Source organism: Pyrgilauda ruficollis, unplaced genomic scaffold (genome assembly GCF_017590135.1).
Source record: "Pyrgilauda ruficollis isolate IOZ18807 unplaced genomic scaffold, ASM1759013v1 scaffold18, whole genome shotgun sequence".
In the NCBI taxonomy this organism is placed as follows: Eukaryota; Metazoa; Chordata; class Aves; order Passeriformes; family Passeridae; genus Pyrgilauda; species Pyrgilauda ruficollis.
Genome location: NW_024516984.1, coordinates 6,826,321 through 6,850,302, shown reverse-complemented (window position 1 = coordinate 6,850,302; position 23,982 = coordinate 6,826,321). Strand labels below are relative to the sequence as shown.

Sequence of the window (23,982 nt, the reverse complement as noted above, 5' to 3'; positions counted from 1 at the left end):
TGTTGTGGTAATAAGCATGACCTGATCCTGAGCCCAGTCATGCTACAATATTCTCTTCTCAGTACAAGCCAACACAGCTTCCTAGTACACAAAGTGAGGTGCAACAGCTATGACTAGTCTGCTCAAAAGAAGAAATGTGAAAAGATAATTTGCTTAAACCTAAAACTGAAGAATTTTTTAAAGAGAAGTCTAAACTAGTTTCTCACTTTACATTTTAGTCTTATAAATGACAAAGTATGAAGTCACCCACTGAGTACGAAATAACCACCCTTCCAGAAAAACTCTCCTAAGAAAAAGGCAAACCTCAGAAACTCCTGTAAAAAAATATCATTTATTTGTCAACTTGGTTTTCAGAAGAATGACACATCCCAGATAACAATTGCATTAGTATTCTTAAATAAAGACATTATAATAGATTGCATTTAGCAAATACATATCTTTCATCTTTCTTCACATCATCTCTTTACTAATGCTGAGATCATCCTTGTTCATCATATCTCACACTTAAAAAAAAAAAAAAAAGTATTTCCAGGTAAGGCAGGAATCAAATACTATCTCTCTCATTTCTTTCACAGAAACTCCCACTTTTAAGTCTTTTATAAAATTACTTATATAAGACCTCCCTTAAAACGTATAGAGTAGATGGAATGGTGGTTTGTGGAAGTTAAAAAACAGCATTCTCTGACTCCTTTCATCTGAATGCCTCCTCAGTCACACCCTGTGGCAACTGGTAATTCTCATTCAAATGAAGAAATGAAAAGTTTTCTAGTATGTTTATTAATCTAATTAGTCTGTTTCATTTATGCCTTCATTTTTTGATTTTTGATAATGAAAATGTTCATGTAGCACACAAAGTCAACAGAGCACAAAGAAAACTGGTAATACATGGATGTAACTCCTATCCAAGACTGAACAGAAGTTCTGGTCCTTTAGCTTCCTTGAATTCTAAGTATTTATCCTTCTCACTGATGCACATATGACATCTCACAAGTACACTCTAATGTTAGCTGAATACTAGTCCCCTTTTGTTTAAAGATTAACATTCAAAAACAAAATTTATTCCCTCTACTGCAGGAAGTAGGACCAGATGTAGCAGTCCTTTGTTAGAGTTTAAACCTGAAAAATATGTTTATGAGGACAAATTATCAAGGTAATTAATATGTAAAACTAATTATTCTTTGATTAGTCTACAAAAAATCTGATTTTTTTTCCTGTAATATCTTTAACTAAGACTCTTTTGCAACTTAGAGACCAAAAGACACAACAAAACAGAATTAAAATATTTTTGAAAGTACATTTTTAATTTTAAAGTGCTTCAGGAAAACGCTGAATGTTGAAGTACTAAAAAGGCAAGCTGGTAGCAAGTTTTTCAATACTCAAGTTGGAACCCTGGTCTCATTAGTGACTACAACTGAGCAAAGGTTTTACCATATGGGAGATAAAAAAAAACCCAACTGTATGTGGCATAAACAACCATTCTTTTTCCAAACCACCTACTTCTGTGGGATGCTTGGTACCTGCTTACTTGCATGGAAAATAAAAGAACTAAACCCCCAGCTAAAGATCTAGGTTCTTAGGGTAACAAAAACTGTTTATGCCACAAGACACAGACTTTACAAACTCTGTAAATACTATGGGCTACAAACCCAACACAGTGATGAGGAGGTGCTACAGAAGTAGGCCAGTGCTTTGCTATAGTAAGTCAGCATAAGTTAAGCATTAGAATTTTAATTCCAGAAAAAAAAAAACAAAAAAACCAAAACAAAGTAAAGTGTGATATAGCAGAGCTAGCAGAAACCAGCTGTAAACTAGAGGTACTAAACTGCTTGAAACAGGTTTTTTATTGATAGTGTAACAAGGATGAAAAACAGAGCACAAACTTTGTCTGCATGAAGCTGCAAGAGACAAAACAAACCCCAGGAAATTCATACAGCTTACGCACATCAAACAGCAGGACAGAGGGAGGTAGAATGAAAAAGGAAGATAACATTCTTTAATATTCAGGAAAATGAAACATTTCTATATAGAAAAGAAGCAAACTCCAACATAAGAAGGGCATGACACCTAGCAGAGGCCAATACAGAGAATCCATGTTCTTTTGATAAAATATTGCTCTGAAACTTCAGAATAAATGAAGAGTCCACAGCAAACAAAGGTCTGCTATGATTGTAAGCTATGAACACTGGATTTTGGATGCATATAAGTCTTATTAATAAACACAGATAAAGTACCAAAAATGCTAATGATGTTTCTGGAGAAAGTAGATCACCTTGAAGTCAGTGTTGCTAAAACATTTCTTTGGGAAAAGCTATTAAGTGATGTGGAAGGACAATTCATACAAAATTCCTTCAGGATCAAGAAGTAACTTCAAGATGCTCTCCAAATGACTTGCCAGTTTTCATAGTCTAATAAAAACAGGTTTGCACCTGCTGGTTCTAATTGCAACAGCAAATAACAGAAATATGGCAGGCTACTAATACACACATTTGACAGCAAATATTGCAGCACAGTATCTGGAAGCACTTGCTCTGAAGTCTCTGTTAACTCACAGAACAGTAGCAGAATTAATAAAGTTTTTGGCTGCCCACCCGCTAACTACATCTAATTACATCAGATGAAAGCACTGTGTGTCACTCTAAAGATCAAAACCTAGAATTTAAGATCTTCAAACAAATAGACTAGTGGGTTGTTCTAATCAGAATGCAGAATGAAGAATGTAATAAACCATTTTATAAAAGTAGATCAAAGTTACTCAATCAGCTGTTACCCTGCTATTTTTGGGACTGATTATTGATGACTGCCAATCAAGAACAGAGCCACCATAAAGCAATTTATTTAATTTAACTGCATATGTTTTTGATAAATTAAGATTCAAAAGAGGATGTAATGTATTTTTGTGTTAATGAGACTCTTCTAAATAACACTTCCTGTTAAAAAAGGACTGCAATTAAAAAGATAATCCTGTAAAACCAGGTTGAAGAGTGAATGGATGAAGTGTTAGAACAATTAAAACATTGCAAAGGCAACTAAGAAAGCAAATAGTGAAAGCAAAAAAGCATGCACATATTAATCAAGCACATAACTGTGTTTGATCTTTTTCTTTGTGGAAGTGAACTCTGAGATTTGACACCTACCTAGACCACACCAAAAAACCACAAGTGGCAATTCCTACAGACAGCATCTTGTGAGTCAACAGCTTTATTCAGTGTCTCTAACTCAGAAGAAAGTGGGTTACCCTGAACATCTACCACATTCCAATGGATGATGGGTTTCATCCCTCAGGTTCTGAGGGAAGACAATATGTATTTAATTGAAGCTCAGAGACATATCTGCCTGAGAAAACTAGTTGTCATCTCAGAAAGGTCTAGAAGCTGCACTGTTTTCCTTAAACATTCTTTATGCCTTTGGTTTTCTTTAGTATAACATCATATTGGGAATTCAAATTTAAAATTATTCTTTAGGCAAGAAAAGAACAACTTTCCCACTTAATCCATCTACTAGGTAAGTTGGTAATGGCACTGTGTCTGGGTAAGTTAAAGATTGCTAAATCAAAGTTTGCCAAATGCCTTATTCAAATAGAATGTTCTAAAGTTTGCAAGTCTTGAACCTCCTGAGAATGTTGGTGTTGTTTCTCCCACACACCACCCAGAGTAAATCCAACTACCTTCCCCTAACCTGCCAAGTGGGGTAGGGCATTATGGCACTGTTACTCAATAAAAACCTAAGACCAGTAAAAATACATGTTACATAAATTACAGAGTCCCCAAAAGCATCTTTCAGCAGTCTGCTTTCAATAATTTCTGAATTCTTCCATTAATCTCTTTGATATATATCATGTACAGTAGAAAACTAAATCAACCTCATATCAGACATGCAATTCCATCATTTCAATTTTATACTTCAATGGCTGAAGACTGTGTACCTCTGAGCCACATTTAGGACATGTAAAATACATATCAAATAAAAAGTTACTTTTAATACAGTAGTAACAAAAAACATGTGGACAGCCTATGGTATGTGGCATGGTAGGCCATTCCCCACACAGTGAACATTCCCTGCAGTGAGCGGCTAATGTGTTTTCACTATTGGAAAGACCTGTGATAGGCAAGAACCAAGAGGAAATTTTAAGTTTCAGTTTCTGTACATTAATGAGTGGTAGCAGATATATCAAAAATTCAGCAAAGCCATGCCATAAGAGTTCTCTGTTCATGTATTCAAATCCTATCTGACGAACATTTTGCGGCTTGCAAAAAACTGACCTAATTCCTAGAATGCGTTCTGTAAGTGTCGCGAATGTTCCTTTCCGAAGAAAAATCAGAAAATTTACAAGTCCACAAAGCTTAAGAAGTCCAGACCCAAAACCTATACAGCTCTTAATTTTGCAGAAAGATTGCTGTTGACGATTGCTAAATAAATCATAACATCTTTCTTCCAACCATCTTCCACCAACAGTGAAAATAAGATACCATAACTTCTGGTGTTTGCTCAGAGGCTGGTATTTCTCTGTCTGAGATAAGTTATTCTTGTACTGAATATTGAGAATAGCCTGTCCCACAGTTGCGTTCTTGGAATAGATAGTGAATTTCCATAATATAAGACATAAAAATGCTTTTACTTCTGGTTCAAAATGAGCCAACACCCCTGGTTTAAATCCATGAAAACAGCTGGTAAACTGGGACCACACTAGTTGTTCCAGGGCTTTGTTTAGTTCAAGAGCATCAAGCTGACTTATTCTGAGCACAGGATTCACACTCTTTTCATTTCCAATGCTGGAGGCCATTTCTTCACAAATAAACTTTCTAGAAATAAAACACAAATAGGTTTTAGTACAGTGGAGTATTTCCTATTTCTAATTTTTATTAAAAATAACAAACTTGTAATACACCAGCAGTAGACAAGAAACAACAGAGTTCTCAGAATGCTCTATAAGTATGTTATTAATATGCCACAATTCCTTTCAGATAGCTTTACATTAATATAAAATTAGTACACATTTAAATTAGTTTAAAATCTTAAACAAACAGTTAACATTTGGTTATAAACAAGTGTTCAACATCATCTATATAGTCAGAAAAAAACCACAGATTTATATATACATATACATATCAATAAATTTATATATACATTTAAAAAATATGGCAGGGCATAATTGTAATATTCAATTGAACCTTAAAATAGATCAGAAAGAAGAACTGCAACACTATATGGTGTTTTATGGAGAAATAGAAATAAAACACTAACCAAAAAATCTGGAAAAGAACAGTCAGGCAGACCACGTGTTGCCATGTGAACACTTCAACTGCTACAGCTGAAAGCAAAACTATAGAAATACAGACAAATTTAGGAATTACATAAAGATAAGGATGAAAATTAAGGTGGGAATGAATAAAATTTTCTCAATAAAGGCAGTGAGTTATTTAGAGAAAAATCATACAAGATTTAAGAAATATTCAGCATTCAGACATAAATTATTATACAGTACTTCACTGCAGTCTGCATATATTTTCTAGAGTGTTTTTGACAGGTGTGGGATTGTGCTACTTGTCGTATAACATTTCCAGGCAAGATGATTAGCAATGTCAACAAATGTACACTCCCCTTGCTCAAGCATCATAGAAAAAAGTAAAAATATTTTCTAAAATGGCTTATTTTAAATGTTGTTGCATCTCGAAGTCTGGTTGAGAAATAAATGCGGTAAATTGCCAAAGAAAACACAGGTAACACCTCAATGCAAAATTGTGGGGTAATCAATTTTTGCTTCCTTTTGTCAACAGAATAAACCCCAAAGTGATTCAGAAGTATTTTCAGACAGTATGCAACATGCTTCACTTTCTAAACCAGATTCTTTGCATAACAGACCTGCAAGGAGTCCACAGCCTTCTGGAGAAATTATAGGAAGCAGTGCCTCAAATTCTTATTTATAAGAGAAAAATAACCATACAAGATTACTGTGAGTAAAAGATGCTGTAGAGGCTCTTGGTAGCAATAGTTGCTAATGATGCCAAGAATACAAAAAAAACCCCAAAACCCTCAAACAAACAACCATGTTTGCTGAAAAAGAACACCCCTGAAGTTTTAAAACACAATATAAAACATCATCTGTAGCTTTCCTACTGTACTCCATATTTATAATTAGTTATCACTGCAAGAAAATATTACTTTGTCCTTAGTGTAGGGTGTATAACAGTAGCTTCCAATTAAGTAAGACTGCTACATGGGTAGAGCATACAATAACTCCACTCACCTTTTTTAAACTCCTCCTTCCTTATTAGCAGGCAAAACATGGCTGAAGGTAGTACCAGGCTACCTCCTCTGGGCAAACAGCTATAGAGTTCATTGCATGAACCCACACTAGCTGGAAAAACCAGGATACAAAGGCTATATACCCAAGTCCGTCTCCCTCACACTTAGCCTTTTCTGTAGCAGAAACCAAAGCACAGGAAACATTTTCCAGAATGATCCAAATAACTTTCCTCCTCTAATTTACGATCAAAGGGTCAATTCAACCCTACTGGATTTTGCTGCATCACTTCAAAAATGCCAGCACCAATGACCATCCACCCTCCTATCCCTTATCTTTTCATTCCACTATCATTTTAGGGACCAGAGCCTTTGATAACCACCTGCTCTGGAACCTGTCACTGGTTATTCACTCACAACCCCTAAAAGCATAATGTCTTCTTTATCTTCTACTCATTTCACTTTGTTCTACTTGTTTCAGTGTTCTATATAACTCCCAACACACAAAACCTCCATTAAGAATGCCAGTTACTCAAAAGGGACATCTTATCAAACAACTTCCTTGATCCATCTACTAAGACTATTTTCCAACATCACTTCAACCATCTTTTCCAACTGTTTTGCATTACTGCAGGTGCTATGAGCAATTTCTATTGTAGGTTTCTCACAAATAAGGTAGACTAAATATTTACAGGTGTTTTTTTTCTCCCATTATAGCTATATTATCTAAAGAAACCGGAGCAAGTGAAGAATGGGTCATCAGCAATTTTCTGAAGACAAAGGAAAATGTGTCAAATCCACAGGATTATGATGGATCATGAAATACACATAGGCTGGGAGCCTGTATGACTGCATACCTGCTTTGAAAAAGAGCATGTGGGGACAGGCAGCACACTGAACACAAGCCACCAGAGCATCCTTGCAGCAGATTAGAATATGTATAGCCAGCAGACGGAAAAATGTGCTTATTACCCTCCACATGGCATTGGTGAGTCTATACCTGGGATTCTAAGTCCAGTTTAGCCTCTTTTCTATGAATGGTACAAAAGAAATGTTAACAAACTGAAAGAGTCCTGTAACTAACACCACCAGGGAACCCCAGGTCCTGATATATGAGAAGGGCTTGAAGGAACTCAGATTGTTCAACTTGAAAGATAAGGCAGTTAAGAAGTGGTCTACGAATAATCTTCTACTTCCTAAGGGTTGCAGAGACTATTAAGCCAAAGTTTTCTCTGAGATGCAATGAAATAAAGACAGGCAACCATGTGACTGCAAGTCACTACATGAGAAATTCCAATTGGAAACAAGGAAGCTGGAACATTTTGTCTACCAAGACTGAAATCTTCACCACCAGAAATTCTTGAAACTTGACCAAATGATGCCAGAACCTACCTGCTTTAGCAATTAATTTATTCCCAGTTTTCACAGGAGAGCAGACTAAAATCTTCTCTGGGACTTGGGAGCTTGACCTTCCCATTGTCTCACTGCAGAATCAAATTGATATTTTTTTTTCATGTCCATCATCGTACACAGAGCTGTATTTAAAGGAAATAATTCCATTGAATCTGTCAGAGTGCACTGGAATTTTGTATACAGAAAATGGGAACCACTTTTGAGACAACACACCCGAACAGCACAACTACTGTTCGTTAACCTTTGAAATTTTGCCAAATCCAACAAGTCTTCTTTTTAAAAAATCAGAATCAACACCATATATACTGTTTAATGGTGTCATGTTTAATGGCTCTTCCTGAACTACCAACTATCAAATTCATTGAACTTTTAGTCACGTTTAGGCAGACTATATGGAAAAGGAAGAATAACAAACAATAAGTATGCTATCTTTTAAATTATGCTTGTAACATAGCTATGCTAAAAAAAAAAAAAGCTTTCTTTTTGATGAAAAATTAAATGTTCTCAATTCAAGCAATAAATCTGGGTATTGTTCTGAAGTTCTTAAATGTTCTGCTAAGAACATTTAAAGATTGCCATAGGCCATGGCTGCTAACTGGACCCTGCAAGTTACCTAAAGATTATATCCATATACTTCTGATTTTAATGTGTAAGCACATTTCTGTGTGCTTAGTGTTCTGCTATCCACTCTGCTTTCTTCTAAATTCATCTAAGGTTTTATTGCACTTAAAGGGAAGATACTTATTTCCCCATGGCAAATATTAAAAGGGACAGTTTGAAATCTGCATTGTCCTATGAAATTGTCTTCAAATGTCCTAATGATCTGAATAAGAGCAACTGTTTCTTTGAGAGAAGAGCCCTAAATTTTAATCTCAATTTTGCTATGGTAGGAAATTTCCCTTTAAAAACTACTTCTATACAAAGTCCTTTTAGAAATTTGTTGTTTTTCAGTTTGTATTGTTTTTGCACACAGTAGTATCACAGTAGAAATAAATGGGAACTATAGTAGCTTAAAACTAGTTAAAAACAAGCCTGTAAGTGCTAAGACATTTATCTTGTACTTTTTTAAATGCTATTTTTGCATTATATATTTTGCTGAGCTACACAGAATATAGAGAATATTAGTTTTCTTCCATGTTTTTTCATTAAATTCTATTTGTCATCCTTACGGTTTTAACTCTTATTTTGAGCCACTTTTAAAACATAAGAACCCAAAAATCATAGGCCCAGTAATGAAAGGGGCAGGTATCAACATTCAGATATAAAATAAACTCAATGAGTGATGAACCTTTTACATAAATACTCTTTAAGTAGTAGAGACTGGTACTTGTAAGGTTCTCCCTTTATACTGTCAAAGATATTGCATAGAAAAAAAAGAACTGCCTGCCAGATAAAAAGAAAAACAACAGAAAACCCCTAAAATGTTCCTTTCTTAAATAACTTATATTTTGTTTGTTTTGTCTTTTTTTACCAAACAACTCCACGTGTACAGTACAAAAAAAATTACTGTATATCACTAGGGACAAAGGAATTTCTTCTGGTATATATTAGTGCTGTTATTGAGCAATGTAGAAATTATGAATGAATATATTTTATTTGGAAACATGTTATTGACAGAAATCTATCAATAGTAATGTGAGTATTGTCAACAGCCTGTCAATATTAATGCAATTATAATTAAGGGGATAACATGGATTTTAGCTATAATACCAAGTAACATCTCCTGCATTGCTGCTATCAATACAAGCATTATTATTGACCTGTTCTGGGACTATCAGTAGGAGATGTATTACCATCAGGCATATTTGTCAATGCATTCTGCCCACAAAAATTCTACATTTAAATTTACAGGTCTGTAAACTTTGCCTGAAGAAACATACAAATCCAAGTAATCTCTTGGGTGCCATTTTTTCCACAGGGCTTTTCTATTGTGGATGAGTAATCAAGGGGTTTCTATCTCAGAGCTACTGCAATCGCATTCCCTGCTTTTCTAGCATAATCATTACATGACAAATAGACATATATGCAGAAGCCTTAAAATAATTTTAAGCATGATCTGTCAAATCACTTTTTGAGAAGCAAAATAAAAACTTATTTATTAAATTAAAACCCAAAATTTGTTCCTAACAGTTGGCAGCTAGTCACTAGTGGCATCCCCCAGGGACCAGTGCTGGGGCCAGTCCTGTTTAATATCATCACTGATGATCTGGTGAGGGGATTGAGTCCCCCATCAGTAAATTTGCAGATGACACCAAGCTGGGACCATGTGTCAATCTGTTGGAGGGTAGGAGAGCTCTGCAAAGGGACCTGGACAGGCTGGATAGGTGGGCCAAGTCCAACAACATGAATTTTAACAAGTCCAAGTGCTGAGTCCTGCTCTTTGGTCACAAAAATCCCCTGCAGAGGTACAGACTGGGGACAGAGTGGCTGGACAGCACCCAGGCTGGGGGTGCTGGTTGACAGCTGACTGAACACGAGCCAGCAGTGTGCTCAGGTGGCCAAGAAGACCAAGAGCACCCTAGCCTGTAGCGTGGCCAGCAGGAGCAGGGAGGTCATTCCTCCCCTGTACTCGGCACTGGTGAGCCCACACCTTGAGTGCTGTGTCCAGCTCTGGGCCCCTCAGTTTGGGAAGGACGTTGAGACGCTTGAGCGTGTCCAGAGGAGGGCAACGAGGCTGGTGAGGGGCCTCTGAGGAATGACTGAGGGAGCTGGGGGTGTTTAGCCTGGAGAAAAGGAGACTCAGGGAGACCTTATCACTCTCTACAACTGCCTGAAAGATGGCTGTAGCCAGGTTGGGGTCGGTCTCCTCCCCCAGGCAACCAGTGACAGAATGAGAGGACAGAGTCTTAAGCTGTGCCAAGGGAAGTTTAGTTTAGACATCGGAAAGAAATTCTTCACTGAAAGAGAGATTGAGCATCATCTGCACAGGGAGATGGTGGAGTCACCATCCCTAGAGGTGTTTAAAAAAAGATTGGACATGGTACTCAGTGCCATGGTTTAGTAGATCAACATCTAATGGAGACAATATTGATATTACATTTTCCTAGTTTGCTCATGTAGGGAAAAAGCTTTATTAAAATAAAGCTACATTGTACCTAAAGTTTTCCTCTTACTAAACTTGTTATTCTTATTTAGAAGAGAAAAATACTGAGGTTTCTTACAAACAGGTCTCACCAAACCATACTGGCTGTTATACCATTTCTCTTCTACACACTGTTAGATACAAATTAATTGCTAAACTATTTACTCCTGAACGTTTATTTGGAATCAAAACTGACAGTTTCAATAATTCTCTTAACAGAAGAATAAAGAGGCACAAAACCAGATACACACAAACCCATTTTGCTGGCTATTTTCCACCCTCTGGGATATTAAATAAATAAATAAAATCAGTGGTGCCTAATTCCTCAATCATTCTAGGATGAATTTTATTAGGATTTGCCACTTGAGCACATCTATATTAAGATTCCTTAGGCTATTCTTTCTGTGCTTTGGTTCCACTCTTATTTCCTATCTAAGATTAATTTTATGAAAGTAGCAGGTCACAATATATCTCTTTTACAAAGTATGAAGGGAAGAATCAGTCTTTGAAAGTCTTTTTCTTGTTCTCCTTTCTTATTTAATAACAGATCTAGGTAATGGACTTATCCCTTCATGCCTCCTCTTACTCAGAGTTTTGGACCCTTTCATTGATTCTTTTCTTGTGCTTTGTAAATTGAAACTTATTTTGTTCCTGAGAGTCATCAATTTTATTCTTACATTCCTATGCTATTCCTTTATATTCATCACTAATCATGTTGTATTACTTCTGCCTGGACAACTCTTTTAATTTCCAGGCCATTGAAGAATTCCTGATATAAAGTCTGTTTTAACATTCACTATTACTGTTTTATTTTATTATTATAAAGTATCTCTACACAAAGAAACCACGGGATATACATGAAAGGTAACAATTTTTCAGCCTTTTCAACAGACTAGACTCTGCCAAGTCCCACTATTGAGTTCAATGGTCCAAGCATGGGGAAGCAGGATGCAGAGTGGGCATGCTAGAAATCATCTCCTCTCTGGAGATAATACTAACACACAGCCCCTTTTTCCTTCAGGAGCAACAATACATTTGGTAATGTGCATTGCCATAGTGGCTGTGTGTGAGAGCAGGGAAGCAAGCCACAGCCTTGGTTTACTATCCCTCCTTTGATGTTTGTAAAGTTAGGCTATCAACAGATAGCAATGAAAACTACCTTTCCACCCATCACAAGAATGCTGAGGTTTTTTTTAATGTGGAGTGTTCTACATTCTTCTTTGTGAAAATCTATCATTTAACTGTTCTTTTTGGACACTCTCAATAGCAGAGGATATTTTAGATGTCAATTTAAAATCAATAAATTTTAAAGATGAGAAATCAAACGATACATATTCAGTTAACCTTAAAATCTTCCTTTACACCAACTCTCATAACACAGAACATGGACCCCAGCTGCTCAAAGCCTCATGTCTCACCATTAAATCTCATCTCTTTCTTGCTTATCAAGTGCAGAGAGAAATATCCTCAGATCAAAGTCTAATTGGGAGCCCCGACTGTGTTGTCTCTTAATCACTGTAAAATTAACTTATCACTATATCATTACCTCAAATAACCTTTAAAAAGATTGATTTTGTATTACTGTCTGGATTTCTATATACTTCAGATAAATACCTATCATTTTCTAAAGAACATAAATTGATTCTTTAACTGTTTGGAATAACTACTAACACTAACTGAAAAGTCAGTAACACACTACAATCACAGAAACTATTATTTATTTCTTATATTCCTGGGAGAAAGGACTATTTGTCAAAATAGACAAATTCAAGGAAAACACTGAATGACTGTGTAACAAACAATTCCCACAGTAAAATTAAGAATTTTATTACGGAGGTTAAAAACACTACAGTTACATTTAAGGTTCAAAGACCAAGACAAAGACACATTCAAATCACAGGTTGCTTTTCCAATTTTAACTAAGTAAACTTAGGTTTCATAACATGAGTGAGATACAAGAGATTAGCCACCGCTGAATGCCTGGAGACAGCAAGGAAACATTAACGATAGTTCATTGATTTATCTTCCATAAACTACCTGCCAGAATCAAAATATTAGGGCTTCAAGTTACAAAATCAAAACCAGCTCAGAAGAGCCAGAATTGATACAACAGTAAAGAAGAGAAGCAGCAAAGTGCTGCACTGTTAAAAGCTGTAAATCAGTAATTTCTGACAACATTTGATGGATACTGAAAATCCCACATCAGTGTAACACATCCCATCGATGAATGCTAGCAACCAAGACTATTACTGGCCACTCCTTAAAATATTCTGTATGCTACAAGCTTCTACTGACTTCAGATAAATTTGTCATCAGTCAGCACTCTTAAAAGACAGATTATTAGATCCAAACAACCAGATCTGATAGTTACCTCATAACCAGTATTTAAAATACTACCTTTTAAAATTCACAATGCTAAATTCAAGGCTATAAAACCTCAAAGTACATTTGTATTCCTCATAGCATAGAAGCCAGAGACAGCATCCTCCAACCAACTTTTTGATAAACCCTAATCTTCATTTATTGGAATAAACAGGAAGATAAACATAACAAGCTAATGTTCCATCACTATTATTCTTAATCCCATATCCTTTTTCTCTTCCTCCCTCATCTCATTTCCTCTTTTGTCATCCTGCTCCTTAGTACATCAAATTACAAATTCATCTCTAAAGGGACATGTCAGTTTCACTTATAAATTCTCATCCTCTGTTACACTAAATGAAATCTAGCTGTTGTTCCTTTTAAAGCAATCAGTGATAAAAACCTGAAAGTGTAAAAAAAAAAGCTGCATTGTAACTTGAAGACTTCCCAAAAACATGGTTAAAAATCCCTTGATCTAGATGCTGAGCAATATATGTGTCTTGTACACAACAGACTTTTTTTTTGGAACTAGGTAATGGCAATTATTTGGACAAGTGCCTTACCTTTACTGTTGATGAACTAAAATGGTGAAGAGAGATTTGGTTAAAGTAGTTGAACAGAGTGGCAACTGTGATGGTTAGCTGGGAAAAAACAGCCCTTTGTAAGTAAGGAGCAACCTCTGTGACTGAACCAGTACCAGGAGATGTAAAAGCTAAGCAAAGTTACGAATTAAGTTAATAATGTAGGTCTCACCCGCTGATGTGATCAACAGATGACTGAGAGACTCCTGTACTTGAAGACATTTTGGGTGTGATAAGGATATGAGGTTCTGGTAAAAGGATGGCTCAGTAACACTCCAATGCATGTGCAGCAGTGAAAAGAACACAAGGCCTAGTAAATGTGCGATCTTTTGTGTAAAGCAGGTGAAATGTCACCTGGTGGCAGGACTGTGCAGCTCCATTTCAGAACAGTCCAATGACAGAACATGAATGCATAGTTGTGAGCACACTGAGGGCAGTTATAGCCATAACTTTTCCAGTGAGGGCAGTTATAGCCATAACTCTTCCTTTGCTGGTTATGTTGTTTTTCTGAAAGGTTGGTCTTACACCTCATGATATATGTAACATCTGCATTTCATTGTTGTAAGGGCACTGTATCTCACATCCCCTTATTTGTCAAGCACAGCGTCAAGCCCAATTTTACGCATCTCTTCCGAGCCCCTCCTTACACTTCTTCCATTCAAAACTACCTAAAAAACAAACAAAAAGTCATCTAACTTAAATTCTCATTTCATAGCTCTGTGTCTCTGTTCTGCTCCAACCTGTCTGATTTGTAAGAATGGATCACCAGATACGGAGTACGGAGATGCCAGGATGAAGATTGAGAAGATACATACAAGAGCTTCAGAAGCAACACCTGCTCTATATACTCTGATAAAATTTACCACAGATGACAGAACCCTGCAATTTTGCATTAAACACTTTACACATATCATTTACGAAACACAGTCACTGCCCAGATTTTATTCCAACTTTCTTCCTTTTTACATACATATGCATACCAACTGCACAGTCATGAATATTCAGCAATATGCAAGTGTAACAATGCTGATCCAAGTACTGCACTGCAGGAACGTAAGGTCCTTTAACCTTTTATTAGAGATACTTATTAGATAAGAATGGTAAAAGCTATCCTAAATGCCTAAGTCATAATTAACCCCTGTCCACACCTGTACCAAAAGGAGGACTCTATGTAAAACCAGTGTTGTTACAGACTGTATATGATTTGCTAGAAACAATAAAATCCTGCATCAATAAAAAGACAAGCCTGTTCACTCTATGTCTTAAGTTTTGGCTTTGTATTATACAGCATAACTTATGAACAATTTGATCAAATTATAATCAAAAACTCTCAACTGGTGCAAGGATAAAGAGCACTACTTGACATAAATGTCTCATTTTTTCAGGCTTGTGTTCTTTAAAAACCTAAGGTAATATAATTTTTGACAGCTACAGTCACTGTCTCCAATTTTCCTTCTACTGTCTATTCTGTCCTTATCTTACAGATTACAACTAGCACCCATTTGAACTTCAATTTAATCGTTCTGCATGTTGAACTGGCAAAAGCCCAACCTATTTAAACTTATTTTTCTGCAGATTTAGTACAAAAACAGGTCAGACACATGCAGCACCAGTAAAAAGAACAGGGTCAGGAAAACGATATAATCATGAAACCAGCTGCCTTTGGATCTCAGCATCATACTCTTATATCCACCACCAGTCAACAGTAAGACAGAAACTCAAGCCTTTTGACTTGAAAAAACTGTTCTTTTTGTCCTCAATCTCAACGTGCTGAACGTGCAAGTAAAACACCACAACACTGCAAATATAAATAATGAAACTTTTAGCTGTCTTTCAAAAATGAAAACAAAAAATAATTATTCGTACAACTCCTCTGTAGGATTCATGCAGACTTGCAAGTGAGAGGCTACTCTGTTTAAATAAGTAACACTATGAAATTCCTTCGTACTTTCAGCTTTCCTGGTATGATTGCACCTTAAAACATCTGGCATACACAATGACTACGAGGGGTCCTGGAAAATTTGATGTGCTCAAAGTCCCCAGTCCTTGACGATTTTATTACTTGGTAATTATGGGAACTTTAAGCACAAAAGGGAAGACTGATACACTTCCGCCACACTTCTCCTCAATCCTGTAACTTCATTAGCATTTTAGAATCAACTGAATGGTTGCATACATGTATTACAAGCAACAGTTTAGAAGAGGGATAATAATTTCCTTGCTAGGCAGACTGAGTTGTATGCTGTTACAGCTTCTGAAATCCCTCTGCAATTCCAATGTGTATTTCCCTTCATGATTTAGTTATGCCCCACAGTGTCATGGCATTATGTTAATTTTCCTTTCAGAAAAAGTTTTTCCTCCTTACCAAACCCCTCCTGTGACACTTTTTTCTGCTTCTCTGACTACAGAATTAATATTACTTTTGAATACTGTTATTTTAATGCATTTTTCAAGTTTTCTTAGAATTTAAATTTTGATTAACTCCTTTCTTTTTTAACCCCACTCACAATATTAGCAAAAACCAAGAGAGGAGATACGGAGTGTCAAAGACAAGTTTTTTAGGGACATTGATCCCAGGCAGCTACTGATACAAACATAATGAATATTAGCAGCATTCAATTCAACTTCCTCCTCACGGCAAAAAACCTCATCAAGTTCTCCACTGCAGGAGGAGAAAGTGCCCAGACCCAGTCAGAATCAAGCCTGAATCAAGAGTTGCACCACTGCTGCAATTCCTCTTTCTTCCTATAGTATGTCCTCTTTTTCCTCTACCTCAAAGTTCTTTATTTCTCTTACATTTCCCCCTTACTCTGAAAAATCTGAATTTAGTTTCCTTTTGAAAAGAGCCTGGCATAAACTCAAACTTCTGAAGTTCTTGTATTCCACCTCCAAAAAAAAAACCAAAACCCTACCCCCATCTCTGAGAGAGGCATGTTACAAAGACAGCATCCTTTCCTAAAGTCTTTTGCAAAGTTTAGACTTTAACTGATAATGCTTGCAGTTGTAAGTCAGCTGTATGGCTGCAGGAACAATTTAGCTCTTGAAGAAGCTACAAAACAGAGAGCCTGCTACTTTCTCTGGGCATATACAGCACAATTTGACTATGAGCCCGCATCTTTTTAGCACAACACATTGGCCATTTTATTTTTTTTAAAATTTTATTTGCTGCTTTCCACTTTACAGGGAGTGTTGTATAGCAGCTGATGTTGAGAGCACACTTGTTAGTTAAAATGAGAGGAACAGAAAGACCACTGAAGGGAGTCACACCCTAAGTGAAAAAGAATGCTAATAGCTGTCGAAAGGAAAAAAGGAAAAAAGCCCAACCCTATCTCTAAAAAAAAATCAGACCAAGAAAACCCAATAAAAACCTCAAAACAGCATAAGCAGCCTGCTTGAAAACACCACACTGAAGTAAACTTCAGCAGTCCATGAGAGGTAACAAGTTGTAGCAGCTGTCCTCATTAACTGGAGCAGCAATACACTGAGTGAGTCCATTTTCATTTCGAGTCATAAACAACATACTATCATTTAGGTTGAAAATTTTAATTCACTTTCTGGATGCTCTGAAAAATTGCATGAATTCAGATGTTTTTCCTAAATAGCTAACATTTGGGAACCAGACCTTGCTGGGGCGACATTTACATTAGGGTATTTCACTGGAAGACTGATTTTAATTGACAAAATTATCATCTTCTAACTGCACATTGTATCATCCAGATCATGTTAAACAGGGCTGAACACAGTACTGACCCCTGGGGTACAACAGTAGTTACCAGCTTCCAACTAGACTTCACACCACTGATTGCCATTCCCTGTAGTCCATCTGTTCAGCACATTTTATGCTGACCTGTTTGCTCACCCAGCCCATACTGCAGCAGCTTCTCCAAGAGGATGTTACAAGAGGAGACACTGCTGAAAGACTTACTGATGCAAGTATCTACTCTCCTCCCTCCCTTTATTTACCACACCAGTCATTTCATTGTAGAAAATTATCAGGTTGGTCAAGAATGGCTTCCCCTTGGTAAATCTATGCTGACTACTCCTGATCATTTTCTTTAATGTGTCTTAGAAGGGTTTTCAGGATTAGCTGCTGCATCACCTTCCATCCTTCTGGGGGATCAAGGTAAAGCAGATCAGGCTGTAGTTCCCCGAGGACTTCTTCCTGCCCTTTTGAAAACAGAAGAAAACAGACTTTCCTCCAGTCTACTGGCACTTCTCCCGGTCCCTCCATCTCCCAGTCCGACGATTATTGAGACTGTCCTCACTATTTTATCAGCCAGCTCCCTCAGCACTCATTCCCACTCATTCCCAGAGCGTTACCTATGTCCTCTTCATTTAAGTATTCTCTGACCTAAACCTCTTCCAAGTGTACATCTTCCCTGCCCCAGACTTTTTCCCATGTTCTAGAGTTCCTGAAGGTCTTTGCTAGCAGAGATGGAAGCAAAGGCAGCCTGCATAACCTCAGCCTTTTCCACATTTCCTGCTCACTCAGCCAAGAGACCACATTTTCCCTAGCATTTCTCCTGCTACTCATGTATTTACAGAAGCAATTCTTGCAGTCTTTGACATCCATCACCAGATTCAACTCCAGGTAGAGTCTGACTTTCCTAATCACATCCATGCATGCTCGGACACTGTCTCTATGCTGCTCCCAGGTTATGCACTCCTGCTTCTGCACATTTACTTTTAATGTCTGACTTTTGTGATGAGTTCCTTGTTCATCAGTGCATGGCTGCTGGCATTTTAGCCTGACTTCATAACTGCTGGGGTGGACTGCTCCTCAGCTCTGAGGAGGTGATCCTTGAGTACCAACCAGCTCTGCTGCATCCCTCCAGGGCCTGACCCTGGGAGATTCTTCCAAGTAGATCCCTGAAGAGGCCAGAGCCTGCTTTCCTAAATTCCAGGGCAACAATCTTACTTTCTTATTCTTAAACCAGGCTCTCAGAGAAAGCTGGCACTAATATCATTAACCGACTGAATAAGAAATAGATTACATTAGTTTCTGTCAGAGACCATATAGCTTAAAGGAAATATTGCTAAACTGGCACAAACACAGTGAACTTCTTATTGAAAAAGTTACTACCTAGAGAGTCTTAAAAAAAGCTCTCTCTGCCCAAAAATCATTAAATACCTAAAAGGTTTAAGAAGCAAGGTATCAAAAAAGTAATGTATCTTATTCTTCAGTTAGACGGACATTAATATAGAATGAATTTATTGACCGTATATGAAGAACATTTATTAAAAGCAGTGCTAACTTTTAATTCAAATGTTTATTCACATTTCTTATTATCTTAATTATTATTATGGGCGAACACCATGCTTACAAGCTAATTCAATGAAAATCTATTTATGTCTGAAGCTTATCAGTTAGTGTTAGCTGGACCCAATTTATTTGTTTCTTTACATCTTCTTGATTGTTGTTTTCACTGAATAAATGCAGAAATTCCAAGTGCAACAACAGTGCTGTGGAATTTTTGAAACTTTTGCAAGAGCAGGCCATTATAACCAACAGAGAAATAAAACACATGAGTAACAAGGTACTTGAAGTATAGTCTCAAATTGTTGACTGATTTTGCCTACTGTTTAACTTACTACTAATTTTCCTTCAAGAAGCTGTCCATCTCTTCCCTTCTTTCCCCCCTTCCCTTCTCTCTGAACCTCTTGGCTTTGAAACTACTTTCATATGTTTAAAAAAAATAGGAAAAGACATTCCCACTATCTCACATTTTGAACATGTAATTAAACATTTAGGGGTTTTTTTATTCCCTGAAAGACCATGTGCTTCAATACTATATCCAGCTATATGCTAATACTGGATTCAGTTATCACTCCCTACACTTTGATGATTTATATATTGAAGAGCCATTTATTTTACACCATATTCTTGGTATTGATACTATGTAGCCATAAACCTGTTTCCTTCCTTCCCAAATATTCTCTAGGTAGCAATTTTTAGCCATTTTCAAGACTGTCACCTCAAAAGACTATAAACAGAGAAGGTAAAATGACTTTCTTGACTTACACTACAGCACTTGATGTCAAAGAACAAATTAAGGTCCTTGGATTAGTAACAGTGTCAAAAACTGTTTTGTTTATACTCAAAATCTGAGTACAAAAATTGCCTTTCCTACTCTACTGTATTAAGGGTACAAAGTCTTTATATACTAATAATACCTGTTTGAATGTTTTAGTTTAATTTAATTTAGTCCGTTACAGGAACATTTACTTCATACATTTCCTGGATCATCTTAAGTATCAAAACCTTTCTGTGAGTCTCTACAATGTTTAATGAAATTAAACCTACAGTCTTCACCTACAGGCATGGGTGAATAATAAAAGAATCTAATAGGAGACAAACAGAGCTGTCAAACAAACAAAACATTCTCTCCCAAGTTGAAACACCCTCCTTGCACAGGACAGACATATATCTAGCCTAGTCCCTAATATCCTACAAACATGAACTGAGGCATGCCATTCTAGCTACTTGGGAGCCCTTTAATAAGTGGGTAGATCCATAATGCATCTGAAGGACCATTACCTAAGAAATAAATCTTTTAAAAAATAAATTCAGAACATGGTATTTTATATGTCTGTACTACTGTACTAACAGTTCTGAGATCAGCTATGAGATACGTAAGCATGAGCTAATTCAAATATATGTAAGTTTGCTACTATTACTTTACAGTTTTCAACATTTCTAAGAAAAGTAAAAGATATGTTGACATTCATGCAGAGAGATATTTTAATTATTTGCTTAATTAAAGCAACATTAACGGGAACTGATTTTTATTTGCTGAAAAGGGTGTTCTTGACAAATAAAAACCCAAGTTTGAACAAAGTTAAGCCTAGGAGTTAAAAGGATGTGAAAATAGAGGCAAAATGCTAAGCAGAACTATTTTAATTGCCTTGGCTCCAGATTAATGCAACTCCACAATACATTGTACTCAATAATAAACATCCTCAATTCCTACTTTAAAAACTGCAAATATAATACATAACACTGAGGTTTTTGAAATATTGATATACACACAAACTCTCACTACACAAAAAGGCACAAACACCCCACCTCTTTTAGACTCTCCCCAAAAAAATCCAGACGACTAGGCAAGAAAGTGGGTGCAATATAAAATCCTTGCAAAACCTTCACAGATAACAGCTTTAAACGTATTCCACTTTCTAATTCACAGACTCAATCAAAAACTTTATGATACGGAGAACACTACAATCAGCATGGTAATTAAAAGAGTAAATCACAGAAGCCTAGAATCAAGATCAGAAGAGACCTTTAAGAACATCAAGACCAACCATCAACACATCACTAACTCCAAAAAAGTATTCTTACTAACACCTAGTGCTAGAGGCACTAGCAACCAAAGTAGATGTTTCAATACTGACATGTTAATCTATTTCTGTACCAAATTCCAGAAAAATTAAAATCTAAGTGTCAAGTCCCTTCAGTACTCTTGATTAATGTGCCCTACTGGTTTATTCAATTTCCACTAAAAATTAAAAAGGAAAAAATAAAAAAGCTCTTTTAATGAGCTAATTTATACATTTTATACACGTGAATTTAACTCCACAGCAAGTAACGGAAATTGATGACTTCATGCAGTATAAACAAGCACTGAAACAAACCCCAAAACATTAAGTTTTCCTCCCTTTAATAGTTTATTTACGACTCTAATTAAGTACCAGCAATGACACTTTCAGTTGTTTTACTACTAATCACTTCATTATATAAACTAGTCATGATGGACACCCAAGAAATGAAGCTGCTGCTGAGGAGGAACTGCAGCAGAAAGATGAAAAAAAAATCTGAAGAAGAAAACACTGATAGAACACATCTTCAAAAAGAATAAAAATAGCATTAGTCTTCAAAAAAACAACTTTATCAACTGCTGCTGAACTGTATGTCAAGAAAAGCTCAAAAAAAGTCTGACAAGAACTAACTTCCAATGAAATCAAATGGCAAAGTATTTTGAATTCAAATTTTAGTACAAACTTTACTTCATTCAGTACAAAGTTTAGTCATACTTCATCTTTGACCTTAGGGAACACCTCCCTCACACTGACAGGTGAAAGATCATACAAGAAACACAGTGCTGTGGTTTCCAGTATGGACTATGTCATAAGCTGAGTTTGACTGTCTGTCAAAACACACTGGCCATTCAGAATAAATCCACATTTACTTTCCAGTGAACCAATGATTTGTTACTCACAGGCTGCACAAACCTGGATTAACAAAAGTGGGAAGTTGCTACCCTCATTTTCACATTTTTTTGCCACCTATCGTAGGCAGTCGGAGGAATGACCCTTGAAGATTATAAATGTTTCAGTCTCTCAACTGATGTCACACTTCAGATGATAATACCCCTCTGACAGGATATTATGCCCTTTTTTTCTCCCTAGAGGTCATCACCAGGCTCTGTCCTCTCTTACCGCACGCCTGGGCCTAGCAGGAAAGCTCCCCGTCTCCGCACGCTGCGGCACCAGGAGGCGGAACGCCACCGGGACTCACGGAACGGGGGCCACCGGGGAGTGCAGGAGCCCAAACACAAGTTTTTATAAGCAGGCCCTGCATGAGCTCCGGGGCCTGAGCCAAAGGGACCGCCCCGGCCTGCCGGGCCGCGGGAGGCGCCATTCCACCTCCCGCCGAAGGCCACGGCCCCTGCAGCGGCTCCCGCCCGCCGCAGCCGCTCCGTCTCGTCCCGCCCCGCGTCCCGACTGACCTGCGCCGCTGCTGGGCCCGGCCCTGCGCGACTCCGCGGGTGCGCCGGGCTCAGCCTGGAGCCTCCCAGAGAAGCTCTGCGCGGACGGAGACGCCTCGGGCTCTCTCCCGTCAGCCGCCCCGGCCCGCGGGCACCGTCCCGCCGGCTGGTGACAGCGGCAGCTGCCCAGGGCGGCGGACGCACGGACCGCAGTGCGCCGGCCAGCGCCCTGCGCGGCTGCGCAGGAAGCGCTCCGGGAGACCGGGACGGCCCGTGGAAAGGGTTCCCCGCACGGCGGCCGCAGCAGGGCGGGCCGCGCGCTGCGTGACTGACAGCCCGAGCAACAAATCAGCGGCTCGGAGTGAGGCGCAGCAGCCAATGGCGGCGGGGGGCGGGGCGGCTCCGGGGCCGGTGGGATCCCAGCGGCCGTGCCGCCGTTTGCAGCTGGGCCGGTGCTTGTAGCGGCTCCGGCTCGGGGGCCGCTGGTGTGGGCGTGAAGAGACTCCTGGCCTGGGGTGGCGCGGTCACCGAGCGGCTTGGAGTTGAGGGCAGTCTGGGATGGAGTCCATGGCGAGGCGGGAGGCCTGCGGAGCGTTTGCGGGCAGGATTCACAGGCCTGTGAGAGGAGAAGCAAGCGGAGTGGGGAAGGAGCGCGGCAGCAGCCTCCGAGCGCTGCGGGCCGTGTTCCTCCGGCAGTTGCACTGCTCCGTACGTGGGTGCTCGGTTAGCTCTTGGCATCGCTGTCAGGTTTTCCCTCACGGGCTCGAAAGTGTTTTAGGTGATTCAAGAGCTGTAATTTAATTGCGTTGTACACTTTAGGTGAGGCAAACTGCACTGTGTTCTGGGAAGCCAACTAAAGAGAACTCTGTGAACAGGTTGGAGGAAATTGTCAGTGGTTATTAAATGAAATATATACGCAAATAGTGATTTATTCATTTCCAAACCATAACTATATTTAATTTTGACATATTCATGAACACAGATCCACCGGTAACATTAAAGGTTATATAGTTCTTCAGATAACTTCCTGAGGTTATCTCTGCTGAGGGGGCATTCCATAGGCACATATTGTTGGATTCTGTACTATTTTTTTTTTTTTGTAAATCATGAGAAATTAAATAGCACTTTGGACTACCTCAGGTACCACAAAACAAAATGCAGACATTTATGAATATCAGGATGCTGAAAGAACAGTTCTGTTCAATATTTACATGTAGTTTTTAACAGTGATAAAGCAGTTAGGCAAAACAGATGCGTAGCTTTGTTAATAATGAGTAATTCCTCTTTTAGAATACCTGCTTGAAGTGAATAGGGAGAATTCACATGATTTCACAAAAAGGGGATTAGATCTTTTTGTACGAAAAGTACATTTTAATCAAAATGGGGTAACTGTGTTTTGAGCTAGAAAGATTCTTCTGTTTAATGGAAAGACACTGAGGTGGAAAGCTTATTACCACTAATAAAAAACAATCACCCTCAAATATTTAAATAGTGTGCTATGTACACCAAGGTATTTCGGGTAATTTTTGCTTTGTTTTTAAAACAAAACCATGCAATTATTTACTTCTGCTCAGAAGTAGTTAATTGAACCATTAAA

General features: G+C 37.9%; 1 protein-coding gene across 2 annotated transcripts; it reads right to left on the bottom strand.

Annotated features, from left to right (window-relative positions):
- Positions 1–315: 315 nt before the first annotated feature.
- On the bottom strand, positions 316–22,693 carry PEX2 (peroxisomal biogenesis factor 2). 2 transcript variants are annotated; one of them, XM_041464426.1, is made up of 3 exons: positions 22,407–22,693; positions 5,242–5,320; positions 316–4,799 (listed from the first exon to the last, which is right to left on the bottom strand). In XM_041464426.1, exon 3 carries the CDS (start codon positions 4,778–4,780, stop codon positions 3,866–3,868), a length of 915 nt encoding a protein of 304 aa, XP_041320360.1. In that variant the 5' UTR covers positions 4,781–4,799; positions 5,242–5,320; positions 22,407–22,693; the 3' UTR covers positions 316–3,865. The 2 variants fall into 2 exon arrangements, with proteins under 2 accessions (XP_041320360.1, XP_041320359.1); XM_041464425.1 differs by lacking the exon at positions 5,242–5,320.
- Positions 22,694–23,982: the final 1,289 nt, after the last annotated feature.